Below are 18,499 nucleotides of genomic sequence, written 5' to 3' on the forward strand. Positions count from 1 at the left end.
AAAATGAGCCCCCTCAGGGCTATTGTATCTTGAGAGGTGAATTTTCTAATATAAAAATAATCATTTTTTTTCCAAGTGGAAAAATACAAATCATTCCTTAAACTGTAAAAGCGTTTGGAGAACATTCTTACTTGATTCTTTTGTTCTTGCTTCTGGTGGGACAAATGTTCTTCCCTCTTCTTCTCAACTCTCAGCTGCTTGGCCTGCTCCAGCATCTGTTGATGGTTGGACACTGACTCCACCTAGTGGAGGCACAAGAGAACAAGGAGATGTTACAACATAGTGTATCCCAAAAATAACCAAATGCCTCTGACGGGGTCAGGTTTCGCCTTTTTGGAATGGCTTTGGCGTGTAAGATCAACAGCCCATTACTTTGCTGGCTTATTACTACAACTTTTACAAGCTGTGACATCCTTGTCAGGTCTGCTGGAGAAGTTAAAAATATTTGACCAGGGTCATGTTTTCATTCCTCTTTGAATCCTAAAGCCAGACAAATATCGCACAAGCAAAGGGACCCCTTGGAGGAGTTTGCTCACCCTCTTTTTCAGCCTCTCCACGCGTTTGATGAGCGGGCCTTTCTCCTCTTCCATTGCACTGATATCCTGTTGGGAAACACACAAAACACGTTTTTAGACAAAAAAAAGTATAAACACATATGAATGCATTCGATCTACATCAATATTAGTTTTATCCAGACTTCTTTATAAATGTATCTTTAGTGTGTACATGCCTGTATTCTAACGTAGTTACTTATTCTAACTTTTGTTATTTTGTATCTATTAACTATTTGATCCAATTATACACTGAACAACAACAAATGCAACATTTTTGTTTTTGCTCCCATCTTTCATGAGTTCAACTCAAAGATCTAAAACTTTTACTATCTATTCAAAATACCTATTCCTCAAATAGTGTTCACAAATCTGTCTAAATCTGTGTTAGTGAGCACTTCTTCTTTGCCAAGATAATCCAGCCCTAGGGGTGTAACGGTACACAAAAAATTTCGGTTCGGTACATACCTCGGTTTAGAGATCACGGTTCGGTTCATTTTCGGTACAGTAAGAAAACAACAAAATATACACTACCGTTCAAAAGTTTGGGGTCACATTGAAATGTCCTTATTTTTGAAGAAAAAGCACTGTACTTTTCAATGAAGATAACTTTAAACTAGTCTTAACTTTAAAGAAATACACTCTATACATTGCTAATGTGGTAAATGACTCTTCTAGCTGCAAATGTCTGGTTTTTGGTGCAATATCTACATAGGTGTATAGAGGCCCATTTCCAGCAACTATCACTCCAGTGTTCTAATGGTACAATGTGTTTGCTCATTGGCTCAGAAGGCTAATTGATGATTAGAAAACCCTTGTGCAATCATGTTCACACATCTGAAAACACTTTAGCTCGTTACAGAAGCTACAAAACTGACCTTCCTTTTGGCAGATTGAGTTTCTGGAGCATCACATTTGTGGGGTCAATTAAACGCTCAAAATGGCCAGAAAAAGAGAACTTTCATCTGAAACTCGACAGTCTATCCTTGTTCTTAGAAATTAAGGCTATTCCACAAAATTGTTTGGGTGACCCCAAACTTTTGAACGGTAGTGTACATTTTTGGGTTATTTATTTACCAAATTTGCAAAATCTTCCACCAAAAATATTTTTCTTAGTGGAATATTTAATGTGAAGTAATCGGAACATTGGATAGGTCAATAATTCATAATAACATTGATTTTGATTCAATATTATGTTTTGAGCAATGACAGTTTGAAAGAAAAAAAACAGCTTTGTTTGTGTCAATGTTGCAATGTTGCAATGTTGATGTCAACATTGCAACTTTTTCTAAATTACATTTAACCTTTAAGCTTTTTTATTTCACTTTTTGTTATGTTTTTGTTCATTTTAATAGAATTTTTAGAATGTGCCGTGGGCCTTTAAAACATTAGCTGTGGGCCGCAAATGGCCCACTTTTGACACCCCTGCTATAGATAATAAAAAATTAAATGTGATAAATCTATGGATAAAAAGCAGAGCCTGGCGACGCATGCGCGTTTATCATAACTCTCTCGCTCTCTCTGTCTCTGCCCCTCCATCACGAATGCTGCTGCGCGCACAATTTGTTTTGTTTTTAACCCCTTCTTAACCCTGAACGTACATTGAAAATACACGCAACCCTAACTCAAAATGCAGGACATTTGAGGCATTTAAGAAACTCCGCCCTGACAGCTCCGCAAAAGAGGACATGTCATGGCGGAGTATCTAAATTGCCTCAAATGTCCGGCATTTTGAGTAAACAATGCACAACGTGCGTTACGCTACTTAATATGTCCGTGTGGAAACTCGTTCGGTACACCTCCGAACCGAACCCCCCGTACCAAAACAGTTCAATACAAATACACGTACCGTTACACCCCTATCCAGCCCACCTCACAGGTGTGGCATATCAGGATGCTGATTAAATAGCATGGTTATAACACAGGTTTGTGCCTTAGGCTGCCCACAATAAAAGGCCACTCTGAAAATGTGCAGTTTTATCACACAGCACAATGATGTTGCAAGTTTGAGGGTGGTTTTTGAGGTTTGAGGTTGGCATGCTGACTGCAGGAATGTCCACCAGAGCTGTTGCCCGTGAATTGAATGCTCATTTCTCTACCATAAGCTGTCCCCAAAGGCGTTTCAGAGAATTTGGCAGTACATCCAACCGGCCTCACAACCACACCAGCCCAGGACCTCAACATCCAGCAGGTGCCCCTCCATGATCGTCTGAGACAAGCCACCCACACAGCTGCTGCAACAATTAGTTTGCATAAACTGTCAGAAACCGTCTCAAGGAAGCTCATCTGCATGCTCGTCGTCCTCATCGGGGTTCCGACCTGACTGCAGTTCGTCGTCGTAACCGACTTGAGTGGGCAAATGCTCACATTTGATGGCATCTAGCACATCGGAGAGGTTTTCTTCACGGATTAATCCTGTTTTTTTCACTTTTCCGGGCAGATGGCAGACAGCTTGTGTGGCGTTGCTGATGTCAAAGTTGTGAATCAAGTGGCCCATGGTGGGGGTGGGGTTATGGTATGAGCAGGCGTATGTTATGGACTACGAACGCGAGTGCATTTTGTTGTTGGCATTTTGAATGTAGAGATACCATGACGAGATCCCGAGGCCTGAGAACATCACCTCATGTTGCAGCACGACAATGCACGGCTCCGTATTGCAAAACTGCACATTTCAGAGTGGCCTTTTATCGTGGGCAGTCTAAGGCACACCTGTGCAATAGTCATGCTGTATAATCAGCATCTTGATATGCCACACCTGTGAGGCGGGATGGATTTCCTTGGTAAATAAATGCTCACTAACACAGATTTAGACAAATGTGTGAACAATATTTGAGAGGAATAGGTATTTTGTTTATATAGTAACATTTTTACATCTTTGAGTTCAACTCTGTCTATCTGTCTATTACCTGACACCTTCTATGTTAGCTACTTCTCTTTATTTTTAATGTCTATTTTCTGCTGGATTTACTCTCTATTTTATGCTGCAGCTGTCACATATACTGTAATATTGTACAAGGTAATTGTTACAGTATATATTGTATATATGATACAGACATAATATAATATAATATATCAGCATATATAATATACTGTACATATATTATGTAAATATTACGTACCGTATTTTTCGGACTATAAGTCGCAGTTTTTTTCAGTTTGGCCGGGGGTGCGACTTATACTTAGGAGCGACTTATGTGTGAAATTATTAACACATTACCGTAAAATAATATCATTTAGCTGATTCACGTAAGAGACTAGACGTATAAGATTTCATGGGATTTAGCGATTAGGAGTGACAGATTGTTTGGTAAACGTATAGCATGTTCTATATGTTATAGTTATTTGAATGACTCTTACCATAATATGTTACGTTAACATACCAGGCACGTTCTCAGTTGGTTATTTATGCCTCATATAACGTACACTTATTCAGCCTGTTGTTCACTATTCTTTATTTATTTTAAATTGCCTTTCAAATGTCTATTCTTGGTGTTGGGTTTTATCAAATAAATTTTCCCCAAAAATGCGACTTATACTCCGGTGCGACTTATATGTTTTTTTCCTTCTTTATTATGCATTTTCGGCCGGTGCGACTTATACTCCGGAGCGACTTATACCCCGAAAAATACGGTATATATGTTATATTTTAGATCGCTATATTTAGTCTATTTATACCTGCATTGTCCTTTCCATCCTTACACTTTCCATCATTGTAACTGAGCTACTGTGTGGAACAATTTCCCTTGTGGATCATTAAAGTTTGTGTAAGTCTAAGTCTAACTCATGAAAAATGGGTGCAAAAACAAAAGTGATGGGTTTATATTTTTGTTCAGTATATTACTCCCTTTCATATTTTCTTATGGTATTTTTTACAACACCTTTACTTAATTACTTAATTTAGAGCCACCATGTAGTTGTCTATTTTTATCAAAAATATTTCCCCTCTATCACTCATTATCTATTAATATTTATTCAAGTACCCTTTATTCTTACTTTTATTCCGTTATGTTATCTTTATTTTAACATATTTGTGTTTTTACTTTACTTTAAAATTGCACAAGCTATTGTCAATTTGTATTATCTTGAAACTCATATTTGCCTATTAGATTTGTATTTCTTTAATACCTTAGGTCTATAATCCATAATACAACCACCAGCTCATTTTAAAAGGTTTATTCAGTTGTATGTATTATTTCTAATATGGGATATACTATAACTCTCTATCCCCGCACTTATTTATTCCTTTATTTATCATTTAATTCAATTATTTTTGTGGACGGCGTGGCTCGTGTGGTAGAGCGGCCGTGCCATCAACTTGAGGGTTCCAGGTTCGATCCTAGCTTCTGCTATTCTAGTCATTTCCGTTGTGTCCTTCAGCAAGACACTTCACCCTTGCTCCTGATGGGCCAGGTTAGCGCCTTGCATGGCAGCTCCCGCCATCAGTGTATTTATGTGTGTGTGAATGGGTGAATGTGGAAATAGTCTCAAAGCGCTTTGAGTACCCTGAAGGTAGAAAAGCGCTATACAAGTATAATCCGATTACCGTTCTATTTTTTGCTATTTATTGTCATTTGTTTTATTGAAACGGTGTCTACAATAACTAATAACTAGAGATGTCCAATAATATCGGCCTGCCGATATTATCGGCCGATAAATGCTTTAAAATGTAATATCGGAAATTATCGGTATAGGTTTCAAAAAGTAAAATGAATTACTTTTTAAAACGCCGCTGTACGGAGTGGTACATATCCGGTAAAACACTGACATAGGGCATACGTGCCAAAACTCCCGATTTTCCCGGGAGACTCACGAATTTCAGTGCCCCTCCCGAAAATCTCCTGGGGCAACCATTCTCTCGAATTTCTCCCGATTTATTGGGGGCGTGCCTTAAAGGCACTGCCTTTAGCGTCCTTTACAACCTGTCGTCACGTCCGCTTTTCCTCCATACAAACACAGTGCCGGCCCAGTCACATATTACAAGCGGCTTTTACACACACACACAAGTGAATGCAAGGCATACTTGATCAACAGCCATACAGGTCACACTGAGGGTTGCCGTATAAACAACTTTAACACTGTTACAAATATGCGCCACACTGTGAACCCACACCAAACAAGAATGACAAACACATTTCGGGAGAACATCCGCACCGTAACACAACATAAACACAACAGAACAAATACCCAGAACCCCCTGCAGCACTAACTCTTCCGGGACGCTACAATATACACCCCCGCTACCACCAAACCCCCCCCCCCTCCATCCAGCGGGGCATCACAACAAAATTAGGCATAATAATGTGTTATTTCCACAATTTTATATATCGTATCGGTTGATATCGGAATCGTTAATTAAGAGTTGGACAATATCGGAATATCGGCAAAAAAGCCATTATTGGACATCTCTACTAATAATCGTACTACTACAATTTGCATCCTCTTTTCCTTTTTTAAAAAAAAAAAGACTGTTATACTGTATGTTAAACACAGAAAGTGAACATCTTATCAGTAACTGCTGAGACATGTATGATTAAATTAGCTTTTCATCAGCTTAACTAATAATGATTTAAGTAAAAAAAAAAAAAAGAATACATTGTGTTTGCTGGCTGTCATCATCATCATCATCTGGCTGAATCAATAATTGCAATTAAGAGTCAAAAAGACTTATTCTTTTAAGTTTCATGTTACCCTTCTGATTTCTGCTGTAGAGAAGCCTGACGTTCTGAGCTGCTCACACTCCTTGTGGTTTGTCTTAAATGATTCCACCAGTTCTTCATACTAGGAACACAGATATGACATGCATTAGCTCGTTTGCTGCTGAGGTTTTACTTTGCCTTACAGCCTGTGTGGAAAAACCTGATGATTGGTGTCACTGATGACATCATCGGCCAGGAACTCTGCAGGGACATCGAGTTTAACGAGAAAGCGAGCCAGGTAAGCCCTTTTCTTCAGCTCTGGGACTCTCTGCAGCAGCCAGTGTAGAATGGGATGCACTGCAGGTTTGCTGCCAATCACCAGACCTTGTCTGAAGCCGCTCCTGATGTAAGCAAAGCAATATGTTGCGTATGACCGTGCAAATGCGTGACATACATACACCGTTCTACCTACAGTCGTGCTCGAAATTTTACATACCCTGGGAGAATTTATGATTTCTTGGCCATTCTTCAGAGAATATGAATGATAACACAAAAACCTTTCTTCCACTCATGCTTAATGGTTGTGTGAAGCTATTTATTGGCAAACAACTGTGTTTACTCTTTTTAAATCAAAATGACAAAAGAAAGTACCCAAATGACCCTGATCAAAAGTTGACATACCCCAGTGACTTTGATCTGATAACATGCACAAAAGTTGACACAAACAGGTTTGAATGGCTAATCAAGGTTCCAATCCTCACCTGTGACATGTTTGTTTGTAATTAATGTGTGTGTATAAAAGGTCAGTGAGTTTCTGGGTTTCTGACAGACCATTGCATCTTTCATCCAGTGCTGCACAGATGCTTATGGATTCTGAGTCACGGGGAAGGCAAAAGAATTGTCAAAGGATCTGCGAGAAAAGGTAATTGAACTGCATAAAACAGGAAAGGGGTATAAAAAGATATCCAAGGAATTGAGAATGTCAATCAGCAGTGTTCAAACGCTGATTAAGAAGTGGAAAATGAGGGATTCAGGTAGACCAGCAAAGATTTCAGCCACAAAAGCCAGGAAAATTGTTCGAGATGCAAAGAAAAATCCACAATTTACTTCAGCTGAAATACAGGACTCTCTGAAAAATTGTGGTGTGGCTGTTTCAAGATGCACAATAAGGAGGCACTTGAAGAAAAATGGGCTGCATGGTCGAGTCGCCAGAAGAAAGCCGTTTCTGCGCAAATGTCACAAAGTATCCCGCTTACATTACGCCAAACAGCACAGAGACAAGCCTCAAAACTTCTGGAACAAACTCATTTGGAGTGATGAGACCAAAATTGAACTTTTTGGCCACTCGACCATACTTTTTCTTTTGTCATTTTGATTTAAAAAGAGTAAACACAGTTGTTTGCCAATAAATAGCTTCACACAACCATTAAGCATGAGTGGAAGAAAGGTTGTCACCGATTCTGTTCATAACTTTTATGGACAGAATTTCTAGGCGCAGTCAAGGCGTTGAGGGGATCTGGTTTGGTGGCTGCAGGATTAGGTCTCTGCTTTTTGCAGATGATGTGGTCCTGATGGCTTCATCTGGCCAGGATCTTCAGCTCTCGCTGGATCGGTTCGCAGCTGAGTGTGAAGCGACTGGGATGAGAATCAGCACCTCCAAGTCCGAATCCATGGTTCTCGCCCGGAAAAGGGTGGAGTGCCATCTCCGGGTTGCGGAAGAGACCCTGCCCCAAGTGGAGGAGTTCAAGTACCTCGGAGTCTTGTTCACGAGTGAGGGAAGAGTGGATCGTGAGATGGACAGGCGGATCGGTGCGGCGTCTTCAGTAATGCGGACGCTGTATCGATCCGTTGTGGTTAAGAAGGAGCTGAGCCGGAAGGCAAAGCTCTCAATTTACCGGTCGATCTACGTTCCCATCCTCACCTATAGTCATGAGCTTTGGGTTATGACCGAAAGGACAAGATCACGGGTACAAGCGGCCGAAATGAGTTTCCTCCGCCGGGTGGCGGGACTCTCCCTTAGAGATAGGGTGAGAAGCTCTGCCATCCGGGGGAGCTCAAAGTAAAGCCGCTGCTCCTCCACATCGAGAGGAGCCAGATGAGGTTGTTCGGGCATCTGGTCAGGATGCCACCCGAACGCCTCCCTAGGGAGGTGTTTAGGGCACGTCCGACCGGTAGGAGGCCACGGGGAAGACCCAGGACACGTTGGGAAGACTATGTCTCCCGGCTGGCCTGGGAACGCCTCGGGATCCCCCGGGAGGAGCTGGACGAAGTGGCTGGGGAGAGGGAAGTCTGGGCTTCCCCGCGACCCGACCTCGGATAAGCGGAAGAAGATGGATGGATGGATGGAAGAAAGGTTTTTGTGTTATCATTCATATTCTCTGAAGAATGGCCAAGAAATCATACATTCTCCCAGGGTATGTAAACTTATGAGCACGACTGTATATTCTTCACAGAAAATGAACCAAAGTCAGTAAGTCTCAGTTTGAAAAAATAATTCATTGTATCATTTTTATTTTAATAATAAATGAAAACAGGTCCCACATTCATATTTCACTAGAATGCTGGACTGCAGTACTTACAGGTCAGCCTGGTTGCCAGGAGGTTTGTATTTCAGCATCCCGAGCAGAGAACACATCCTCTTGGCGGTTTGTTCAGGCATTTCCTCGCGAATATCAATAGTTTGCTGGAAAAAAAGGAGAAGTATTTATTCATTGCTAACATGGCGGCAGTCACGCAAGTGAAGTAAAAACCTTTGCTTACCTTCGGGTCGACCTCGGCTAGGACGTCATTTAATACCTGAAGCAACTGCATCGGCTCGAGCGAGTCAAACGTGATGAGATTAAAGTTCTTCCTGAACGGATCTTTGTTCAGTTGCTCGACGATGAATTTCAACTGCTCGCTCATCTTGTCGCGATTATTTTGTACTTTTTAGACCAACGAGAGATTTCCGTCCTCGGCTAACACGAGCTAGCTAAACATCCACTGTATTGTGATGCGTTTACGTTCCTAGGAGACGTCGGAATTTGTTGCCCCCTTTTATCTACCGTTCACTGTGTGTCCTCACAGACCTCTTTCAAGCCTGACATCATACGTTAAAAGTGTGTCTCCACTTTTTTTTTATCTACATTTAACACGATAACTGGTTATATTTTTTTAAATAAATAAAAAATCCATCGTATAATTTGTTGATACAACAGCCTGCAAAATTAGAAACGTATCCAAACAAACTTTTTTTTATACACGCTTAAAATATACTGAATGGACCAGCAAGTGATACGTGGCTGTTTTCACCAAATTAGATGACGATGTGGGACGGGAACTCAGAAATGTCAGGAAATTCCAATTTTCAAGAAGAACGGGAACGCATCACACTTATTTCGCGTTGTTCCAGTTACCGTGGATACTAACAGAGTGGGCGATACTACAAACTTTACTATCGACTTGATACCAAATAACTGCTTCATAGGGTAATTATTGTTTTTCTTTCATTTCCTTTGTTTATCATGGTTATAATAATAATAATAATAATAATAATAATAATAATAATAATAATAATAATAATAATAATAATAATAATAATAAAAAACACCGGATAAATATTTTAGGCAACCCCGGTATTTGTGATCAATTTAAAAATATATAAATATAACATAAAACAATGCAAAATTTATGAACTTATACAATTAATTCCTTATTCCCCTTTCCTACGTACACTTAAGAAAAAAATGGTGCAAAATAAGTAGCCTAAATAAAAAAGAAAACCAATTGGCTCTCATTCAAATCTTTTGGGGTTTTGAGTTAAAAACGATATGAATTTAATAATGACAACAATGTAATAATATAAACAACACAACATTTTGAAAATGTAATTTTGTTTATAGGTTATATGCAATCTGTTCCTTAATTTGAGTGTACATAAATGAAGGTGTGTGTTGCTGAGCCCGACCTGGACATAATCTGGACTGGATTTGGTTTTAAGAACCCTTTACACCACAGGTGTCAAACTCAAGGCCCGGGGGCCAAATCTGGCCCGCCACATAATTTTATGTGGCCCGCGAAAGCCTAGAAATAATATGCGTTAATAAAATGCTTATTATTTTTTAATTCTTATTCTTATTTATTTCCCTTTTGACATTAAAAATCATGTTGATTGATTGATTGATGTACTGCATGCAGTTGCATATCTTTTTAAAATGCAATATTATCAACATTAAAATATTATATTATCATGTATTCCAAAAATATTTTTTGGTAAAATAAAGATAAATACTGTACTTAAATATCTGCTTGACTTATGATTTCAAAACAAATTATCAATCTTTTTTTTTTTTTTTTGATTGATTGAAACTTGTATTAGTAGTTTGCACAGTACAGTACATATACCGTACAATTGACCACTAAATGGTAACACCCGAATAAGTTTTTCAACTTGTTTAAATTGCGGTCCACGTTAATCAGTTCATGGTACAAATATATACTATCAGCATAATACAGTCATCACACAAGTTAATCATCAGAGTATATACATTGAATTATTTACACTACCGTTCAAAAGTTTGGGGTCACATTGAAATGTCCTTATTTTTTAAGGAAAAGCACTGTACTTTTCAATGAAGATAACTTTAAACTAGTCTTAACTTTAAAGAAATACACTCTATACATTGCTAATGTGGTAAATGACTATTCTAGCTGCAAATGTCTGGTTTTTGGAGCAATATCTACATAGGTGTATAGAGGCCCATTTCCAGAAACTATCACTCCAGTGTTCTAATGGTACAATGTGTTTGCTCATTGGCTCAGAAGGCTAATTGATGATTAGAAAACCCTTGTGCAATCATGTTCACACATCTGAAAACAGTTTAGCTCGTTACAGAAGCTACAAAACTGACCTTCCTTTGAGCAGATTGAGTTTCTGGAGCATCACATTTGTGGGGTCAATTAAACGCTCAAAATGGCCAAAAAAAGAGAATTTTCATCTGAAACTCGACAGTCTATTCTTGTTCTTAGAAATGAAGGCTATTCCACAAAATTGTTTGGGTGACCCCAAACTTTTGAACGGTACTGTACATTATGTATGTATGTATGTATGTATGTATGTATGTATGTATGTATGTATGTACTGTAAAATTGAGAATAGATTTTACGGTTAAATTCCGTTTTTTACCGTAAAATCAACTTTGTTACTGCTTTTTTTCCATATACAGTAAGACACTAAAACATTAAAAAACTAACAAAAAAAACATTGAAACAACAAGATTTCATGGTAAAAAAAAAACAAAAAAAAACTGGCAGTTTGTTGCTTGAATTTTACTGCTAAAAACAGTGGTATTGTTTTTCCATTCCATTCCATTTGTTAAATTTTTAATATGCTTTAAAAAAAAACACTGCTTTTACTGTAAAATTCTGGTGACTGAGCTGCCAGTTTTTAAAGTACAATTTTAAGATTTTTTCTTGCAGCTTATGTACCCTTGTGGAGGGGGAGTTACACAGGTCCGGCGGCCATGGATGAAGTGCTGGCTGTCCAGAGTCGGGACCCGGGGTGGACCGCTCGCCTGTGCATCGGTTGGGGACATCTCTGCGCTGCTGACCCGTCTCCGCTCGAGATGGTCTCCTGCTGGCCCCACTATGGACTGGACTCTCACTATTATGTTAGATCCACTATGGACTGGACTCTCACTCTTATGTTAGATCCACTATGGACTGGACTTTCACAATATTATGTCAGACCCACTCGACGTCCATTGCATCCGGTCTCCCCTAGAGGGGGGGTGGGGGGCAGGGGCGCCGCTAGGGATTTTGGGCCCCATGAAAAGAATCTTTACAGGGCCCCCAACACAGCGGAAACATTATAATTTCATCATCATTAGGAGCCTCTCTGGGCCCCCCTCCATCATGGGCCCCTAGAATCCGTCTCCTTTACCCCCCCTTTTCGGCGCCCCTGGGGGTGGGGTGGGGGGGGGGTGGGGGGGTAACCCACATCTGCGGTCCTCTCCAAGGTTTCTCATAGTCATTCACATTGACATCCCACTGGGTTGTGAGTTTTTCCTTGCCCTTTTGTGGGCTCTGAACCGAGGATGTCGTTGTGGCTTGTGCAGCCCTTTGAGACACTTGTGATTTAGGGCTATATAAATAAACATTGATTGATTGATTGATTGATAGTGGACCAGCAGCACACACGATTCTGTGTGCTTACGGACTGTATCCCTTGCAGACTGCATTGATATATATTGATATATAATATAGGAACCAGAATATTAATAACAGAAGGAAGCAACCCTTTTGTGTGAATGAGTGAATGAGTCAGAATGGGGGGGGGGGGGAGTATTTGGGGTGGTGCACTAACTGTAAGTGTATCTTGAGTTTTTTATGTTGATTTAATAATTTTTAAAAACATAAAAAATAAATAAAAACAACACAAACACGCAAACATTCGTGAAAATATACACATACTGAAAATCTCGTCGGCGGTCACTCGAAACGAGTATGACTGTCCTCCAAGGGATGTTAGGGTGGATTCCCTATATGGAGGACGCCTGTGCGTGGAATCTTTTAATGTGGGGAGACTGGTGCACGGTCAGCCACCACACAGTCCTTGGCATTGAGCGGGCCAGGGTCCAGTGGCATGGAAACCAAGACGACTGGGGACCCGTCTTTGCTGCAGCCTTCATCCGCCTTCCCAGCCGTTGTGGTGCATTCCGCTGCCGCCATCTTCCGCCTGGTCCACCGTTGAGGCGGTTTTCACTATTCGCCCATAGCTGGGGTTATTTACCCATAGCTGGGACAGGGGTTGACTGGGCACCAGGGCATGTCCACACACCGGTGGGCCTGCATGCCCCGTCTCTGGGGCCCCCTGCTGCTCCGAGATCCCGTACAACTTAGCCTGGAACCGCGAGGTTCCAGTTACCGTGTGTGGCCACGAGGAGGCATGTACGAGTCTTGACAATGGAGAGGCTATGTACCGGCTGAGGAGGCTTATGCACTCGGCTCCTCTTTTCGCCCTCTGAGACAGAGGGCTAGCCGGCGGCACTAGCTGAAAGCAATGAGTATCAGGCAGAAGCAGCATGCAGCATAGCAAGCAAAAGCGGCATGCAGCATGCACTAACTACAGGTACTACTACTCCAAGGCTACTGCACTAGACGCATCACATCGCCCCGTGCGATGTTTTCTGCACACACACACTGAAAATCTACCCTCGTAGTCACGCTGGTATTTATCCCACGCGGTGTTGGTATCGAACAAATCGATAACTGTACCGATCATTCCCCCCGCCCCCTGGATACCACGGGCATGGAGCAGGTCGGTTGCTAACAGAAGGAAGCTTCAAAGGAGGGCTCTGTTTGCGCATGCGTGTTTAAACTACGGTTGGGCGTAAATAGTTGTGTATTTGGCAATGCTTACAAAAACGTGGAACAGATACCGCGATAGAAAGTAACGACGATATCGGTGAGTACAAAACTGCCAAGAGGCATTTTTACAAAGCGTGAACGCGCGGTTGCTGCTGAACTTTTTGAACCTTTTCTTCCAACTCTGCTTTAAAATTAATTCCAACGCGAGATTGGTGTTCAAGGAAGTAAATATTGACGTTTTTTTTAATCCATTTAACTTATTTTCTTTTCTCATTTGAGTCAGCCACCTTTGACCTGGATTGGTCTTTTACGGAAAACCTACTTTTGCTAGTCGTTATGTTTTTCTTCTAATTTTAGAGTAATCCCGAATCACACAACGATGCCCCGCCTCCCGGTGCTGCTCTGACGGGGAGGCAGAGCACCATCCAGCCTTCAGTCAGTCTGACAGCAAGCATAGAGGACATAACACCTCCAGAGGATAGACCATCGAAAGGAAAGCTCCATATTTCTCGCCAAAACGTAGCACAGAAACTGGACAGATGTTTTTTGTGAGTAAAGACACCTAAAGTGGATCCTTCCTTTTAACTTGCACCACTATGTGGCTCTTAAATAACCAATCCTCGGATGTCTTTTTGGTTTGTACTCTCCACTGAATAGTGTCTGTCTGGTCGCTAACCATGGTGGAACCGGTGGGGTTTATCGACGCTTGGAGAACCCAGTTCCCCGAATCGGATCCACCGTGCATGGAGCTCAACTCTTTAGGAGCGATCGAACAGGAGCTGGTCAAATGCAAGACGTCCATCAGACACCTGGAGAAGGAGGTAAACAAAGAGCGCTTTCGGATGATCTACCTGCAGACTCTCCTCGCCAAAGAGAAGAAGTCTTACGACGGGCAACGGTGGGGTTTTAAAAGGCCGGCGCAGACGAGCGACGGGGACGTTTGCGGCGGTCCGGATGGTCACAAAAAGGAAGCGGAGCAGACGCAGACAGGACCCGGCAAGACCGCAAAATGGACACCGCATCCAGAGGGAGAGGCAGAGGGTGCCAAATCGAAGGGTCGGGCGTCACCTTTTCGCCCGGAGTCGGACATTGCTGAATTCCCGGTCGGGCCGGGTTCTGTTGCAGCTCTGCGATCCAACTTTGAGCGCATCAGGAGAGCCAATTCTCACGCGGCCGGAGATGGCCGAGGGTTGTCGGTGACGGGAGAGCCGGAAAAACCCTTCTACGTTAACATGGAGTACCATTACGAGCGGGGACTGGTCAAAGTGAACGACAGGGAGGTCTCGGACAAGATCAGCACACTCGGTTGCCAGGCCATGCAGATGGAGCGTAAGAGGTCTCTTCATTCCATACCAGGGAACCTTTCGGCCACTACAGGGGACATAAGCAAGTGTTTCCAACGGGGCAGGTCCACGGAGGGGAACTACAGCTATAATGGGATATATGATGAACCCGAGGAACACTTCCTGAAAGACTGTGCTGTCCGTTCTACCGGAGGAACGTCTGAGCCACAGGCAGCTGAGTGCCCGCCGTATGCTAGTGTGTATGTCGGGGGTATGATGCCTGCTGAGCGGGAGACAAGAGTAATCCACATTAAAGACCACAGCATAGAGGAAGACACACACCTTACATGGCCAAGGCACTCCTGCTCCCCTGGCAGCTTTGACGATGTTGGAGAAGGATACACTCCAGACTGTAGCTCCAACGAGAACCTGACATCCAGCGAAGAGGACTTCTCCTCAGGCCAGTCCAGCCATGTCTCTCCCAGTCCCACTGCCTATCCGATGTTCAGGGAGAAAAGTCGCTCACCGTCCCAGCAGTCGTGCGACAGCAGCAGTCCACCCACACCTCTCTCCTTAAAGCGTCTGAGGCAGCAGGTGGGTCTGACTGACGCGGCCATCAGAGTACATAAGACGGGCCAACCCTGGCCCAGTGATGGGGACTCCACCGTGTCCAGCAGAACCTCCCACGACAACAGTATTCAAGGAGATCTGGGTATGTCTGGAATGCACACACACACTCTTCACTTTCCAAACAACGCGTGTTTATACTCTACGGCAGGGGTCGGCAACCCAAAATGTTGAAAGAGCCATATTGGACCACAAATACAAAAAAGTAATCGGTCTGGAGCCGCAAAAAATTGAAAGACTTATATAAGTGTTATAATGATGGCAACACATGATGTAAGTGTCTATAGTAGCCTACTATCAAAATGACTTTAAAAGTCTGATATAAGTGTTATAATGATGGCAACACATGATGTAAGTAACTAATTAACTATATTAGCCTACGATCAAAATGACTATGTGTCGCAGGCTGACGCAAATCTTCGTTGACAGAAATGTTGAAATGTAATATTTACTCTACACATTTTTACAACATTGGAAAACATTAGTAAAACTTCTCAGAGGGTGAGATAACTCCTGGAAATGACTTTCTTAGAATGGCCAAAGGTATAGATCAGGGGTCCCCAAACTATGGCCCGCGGGCCGGATACGGCCCCCCAGCGTCCAAAATCCGGCCCGTTTTTTTTATTATTTAAAAAAAAAAAATTGTCCTGACTAGTCCATTTTCTACCGTCTCCTAGCCACTCAGGCAAATCATATTGTCTAAAAATGCATTTTACCATCGATAACGTGACATGCAGCAAGTGCGCTCTTTAAGTCGGTTACAATATATATATATATATATATATATATATATATATATATATATATATATATATATATATATATATATATATATATATATATATATATATATATATATATATATACACATATACATATATATATATATATATATACATATATATATATATACATGGACATATACATAGACATATACATATATACACACACACATATACACATTTATATATATATATATATATATATATATATATATATATATATATATATATATATATATATATATATATATATATATATATATATATATATATATATACACTACCGTTCAAAAGTTTGGGGTCACCCAAACAATTTTGTGGAATAGCCTTCATTTCTAAGAAAAAGAATAGACTGTCGAGTTTCAGATGAAAGTTCTCTTTTTCTGGCCATTTTGAGCGTTTAATTGACCCCAAAAATGTGAAGCTCCAGAAACTCAATCTGCTCAAAGGAAGGTCAGTTTTGTAGCTTCTGTAACGAGCTAAACTGTTTTCAGATGTGTGAACATGATTGCACAAGGGTTTTCTAATCATCAATTAGCCTTCTGAGCCAATGAGCAAACACATTGTACCATTAGAACACTGGAGTGATAGTTGCTGGAAATGGGCCTCTATACACCTATGTAGATATTGCACCAAAAACCAGACATTTGCAGCTAGAATAGTCATTTACCACATTAGCAATGTATAGAGTGTATTTCTTTAAAGTTAAGACTAGTTTAAAGTTATCTTCATTGAAAAGTACAGTGCTTTCCTTAAAAAATAAGGACATTTCAATGTGACCCCAAACTTTTGAACGGTAGTGTATATATATATATATATATATATATATATATATATATATATATATATATATATATATATATATATATATATATATATATATATATACACATATACATATATATATATATACATATATATATATATATATACATGGACATATACATAGACATATACATATATACACACACACATATACACATTTACATATACATATATACACACACACACACACACATTTACATATTATATATATATATATATATATATATATATATATATATATATATATATATATATATATATATATATATATATACAGTGCGGCCCCCAGCCAAATTGTTTTACCCCAATGCGGCCCCGGAGTCAAAAAGTTTGGGGACCCCTGGTATAGATGTGTGTGTCCAAGTTAAAGGAAACGACAGACTGTCTTCTTCTAAGGGATTTATTACAATCTTTGCAAGCTGGGTAACGTTTGCTGTGGTCTGGAACACATGGCACTCAAAAAACTATCAGAAATGTAGCCAATATTACATACAATGTGTCATGAAACAAATGTGAATTAAATACACAAAGGACATAAGTAAAGGAAATTAAATGAGCTCAAATATTCCTGATTAGCACTCTATAAAAAGTCAATAACATCAACAAAGCTCACCTTTGTGCATTCACGCACAGTATAAAACCTTTGGTGAACAAGAGTGGCATAAAACACGTCTTTCTGTCGCAGCGTCGGAGAAAGTTATACATGTAAACAAACTGTTGAGTCACAGTCCACACAACGGTGAGTTCAAGGGCCGCTGAAATTAGTAGGACAAAATGGCGCTCACCAAATACTCTCATTAGTGAAGCACAAACATATTAAACAGTGGGCTTTCTAACAATTAGGAAGGTTTGTGTCATGTTTGTCCTCCTACAGAAACCGTATTCAAACCAAAAACAAAAGTTCATCCTATTTTTTTTCCCATTTACATACTTTTTTGAAAAAGCTCCATGGAGCCACCAGAGCACCGCTAAAGTGCCGCATGTGGCTCTAGAGCCGCAGGTTGCTGACCCCCGCTCTACGGCACACTAAAAAACAAACGTCACAAAATGACATAGTGTATACTAAAATAATATTGAGCCTTGTCTAGTGGAAAAGCATACTGTAAACAGGATTACCATGCCATAGTGACTACGCTGTTGCATAGTGAAGATTTTAGCCCTTTCAAAGCCATAATTGTTATATTCCTTTACTGTTACTCAAGAAACAAGCCTCTTTAAATATTTACTCTTATCCAGTAGCACAAATGAATACATTTTCCACACCAACAGTAAACCATCAAAGTCTCCTGTTTATGATGATATTAAGATGTAGAATGTGTACATTACATACAGTGAACATTTTTAATTTCAAGGCTTCAGTTTCAAACATACATACAATACAACTACAATGTAATGCATCACATATTTCCAGCTGTTTCTTTACAGCACATCAAAACAGTAGTGGAAAG

At 40.6% G+C, this 18,499-nt stretch overlaps 2 protein-coding genes across 2 annotated transcripts in view; one reads left to right on the forward strand and one right to left on the reverse strand.

The window, feature by feature from the left end:
* Window positions 1-9,229, reverse strand: part of ift81 (intraflagellar transport 81 homolog) — a 44,032-nt gene extending 34,803 nt beyond the window's left edge. The window contains exons 1-6 of the mRNA XM_062051553.1: window positions 8,948-9,229; window positions 8,767-8,870; window positions 6,408-6,588; window positions 6,240-6,329; window positions 537-602; window positions 132-242 (exon numbers count right to left, since the gene is read on the reverse strand). Coding sequence (XP_061907537.1) covers window positions 132-242; window positions 537-602; window positions 6,240-6,329; window positions 6,408-6,588; window positions 8,767-8,870; window positions 8,948-9,091 — 696 coding nt within the window. The 5' untranslated portion in view covers window positions 9,092-9,229. The remainder of the gene's footprint in view (window positions 1-131; window positions 243-536; window positions 603-6,239; window positions 6,330-6,407; window positions 6,589-8,766; window positions 8,871-8,947) is intronic.
* Window positions 9,230-13,518: 4,289 nt separating this feature from the next.
* LOC133652606 (breakpoint cluster region protein-like) overlaps window positions 13,519-18,499 on the forward strand; it is a 133,722-nt gene continuing 128,741 nt past the window's right edge. Inside the window, exons 1-3 of the mRNA XM_062051549.1 lie at window positions 13,519-13,631; window positions 13,892-14,082; window positions 14,192-15,529. Of these exons, the coding sequence (XP_061907533.1) occupies window positions 14,212-15,529 (1,318 nt within the window). The 5' untranslated portion in view covers window positions 13,519-13,631; window positions 13,892-14,082; window positions 14,192-14,211. The remainder of the gene's footprint in view (window positions 13,632-13,891; window positions 14,083-14,191; window positions 15,530-18,499) is intronic.

This window comes from Entelurus aequoreus, linkage group LG06, assembly GCF_033978785.1.
Source record: "Entelurus aequoreus isolate RoL-2023_Sb linkage group LG06, RoL_Eaeq_v1.1, whole genome shotgun sequence".
In the NCBI taxonomy this organism is placed as follows: domain Eukaryota; kingdom Metazoa; phylum Chordata; class Actinopteri; order Syngnathiformes; family Syngnathidae; genus Entelurus; species Entelurus aequoreus.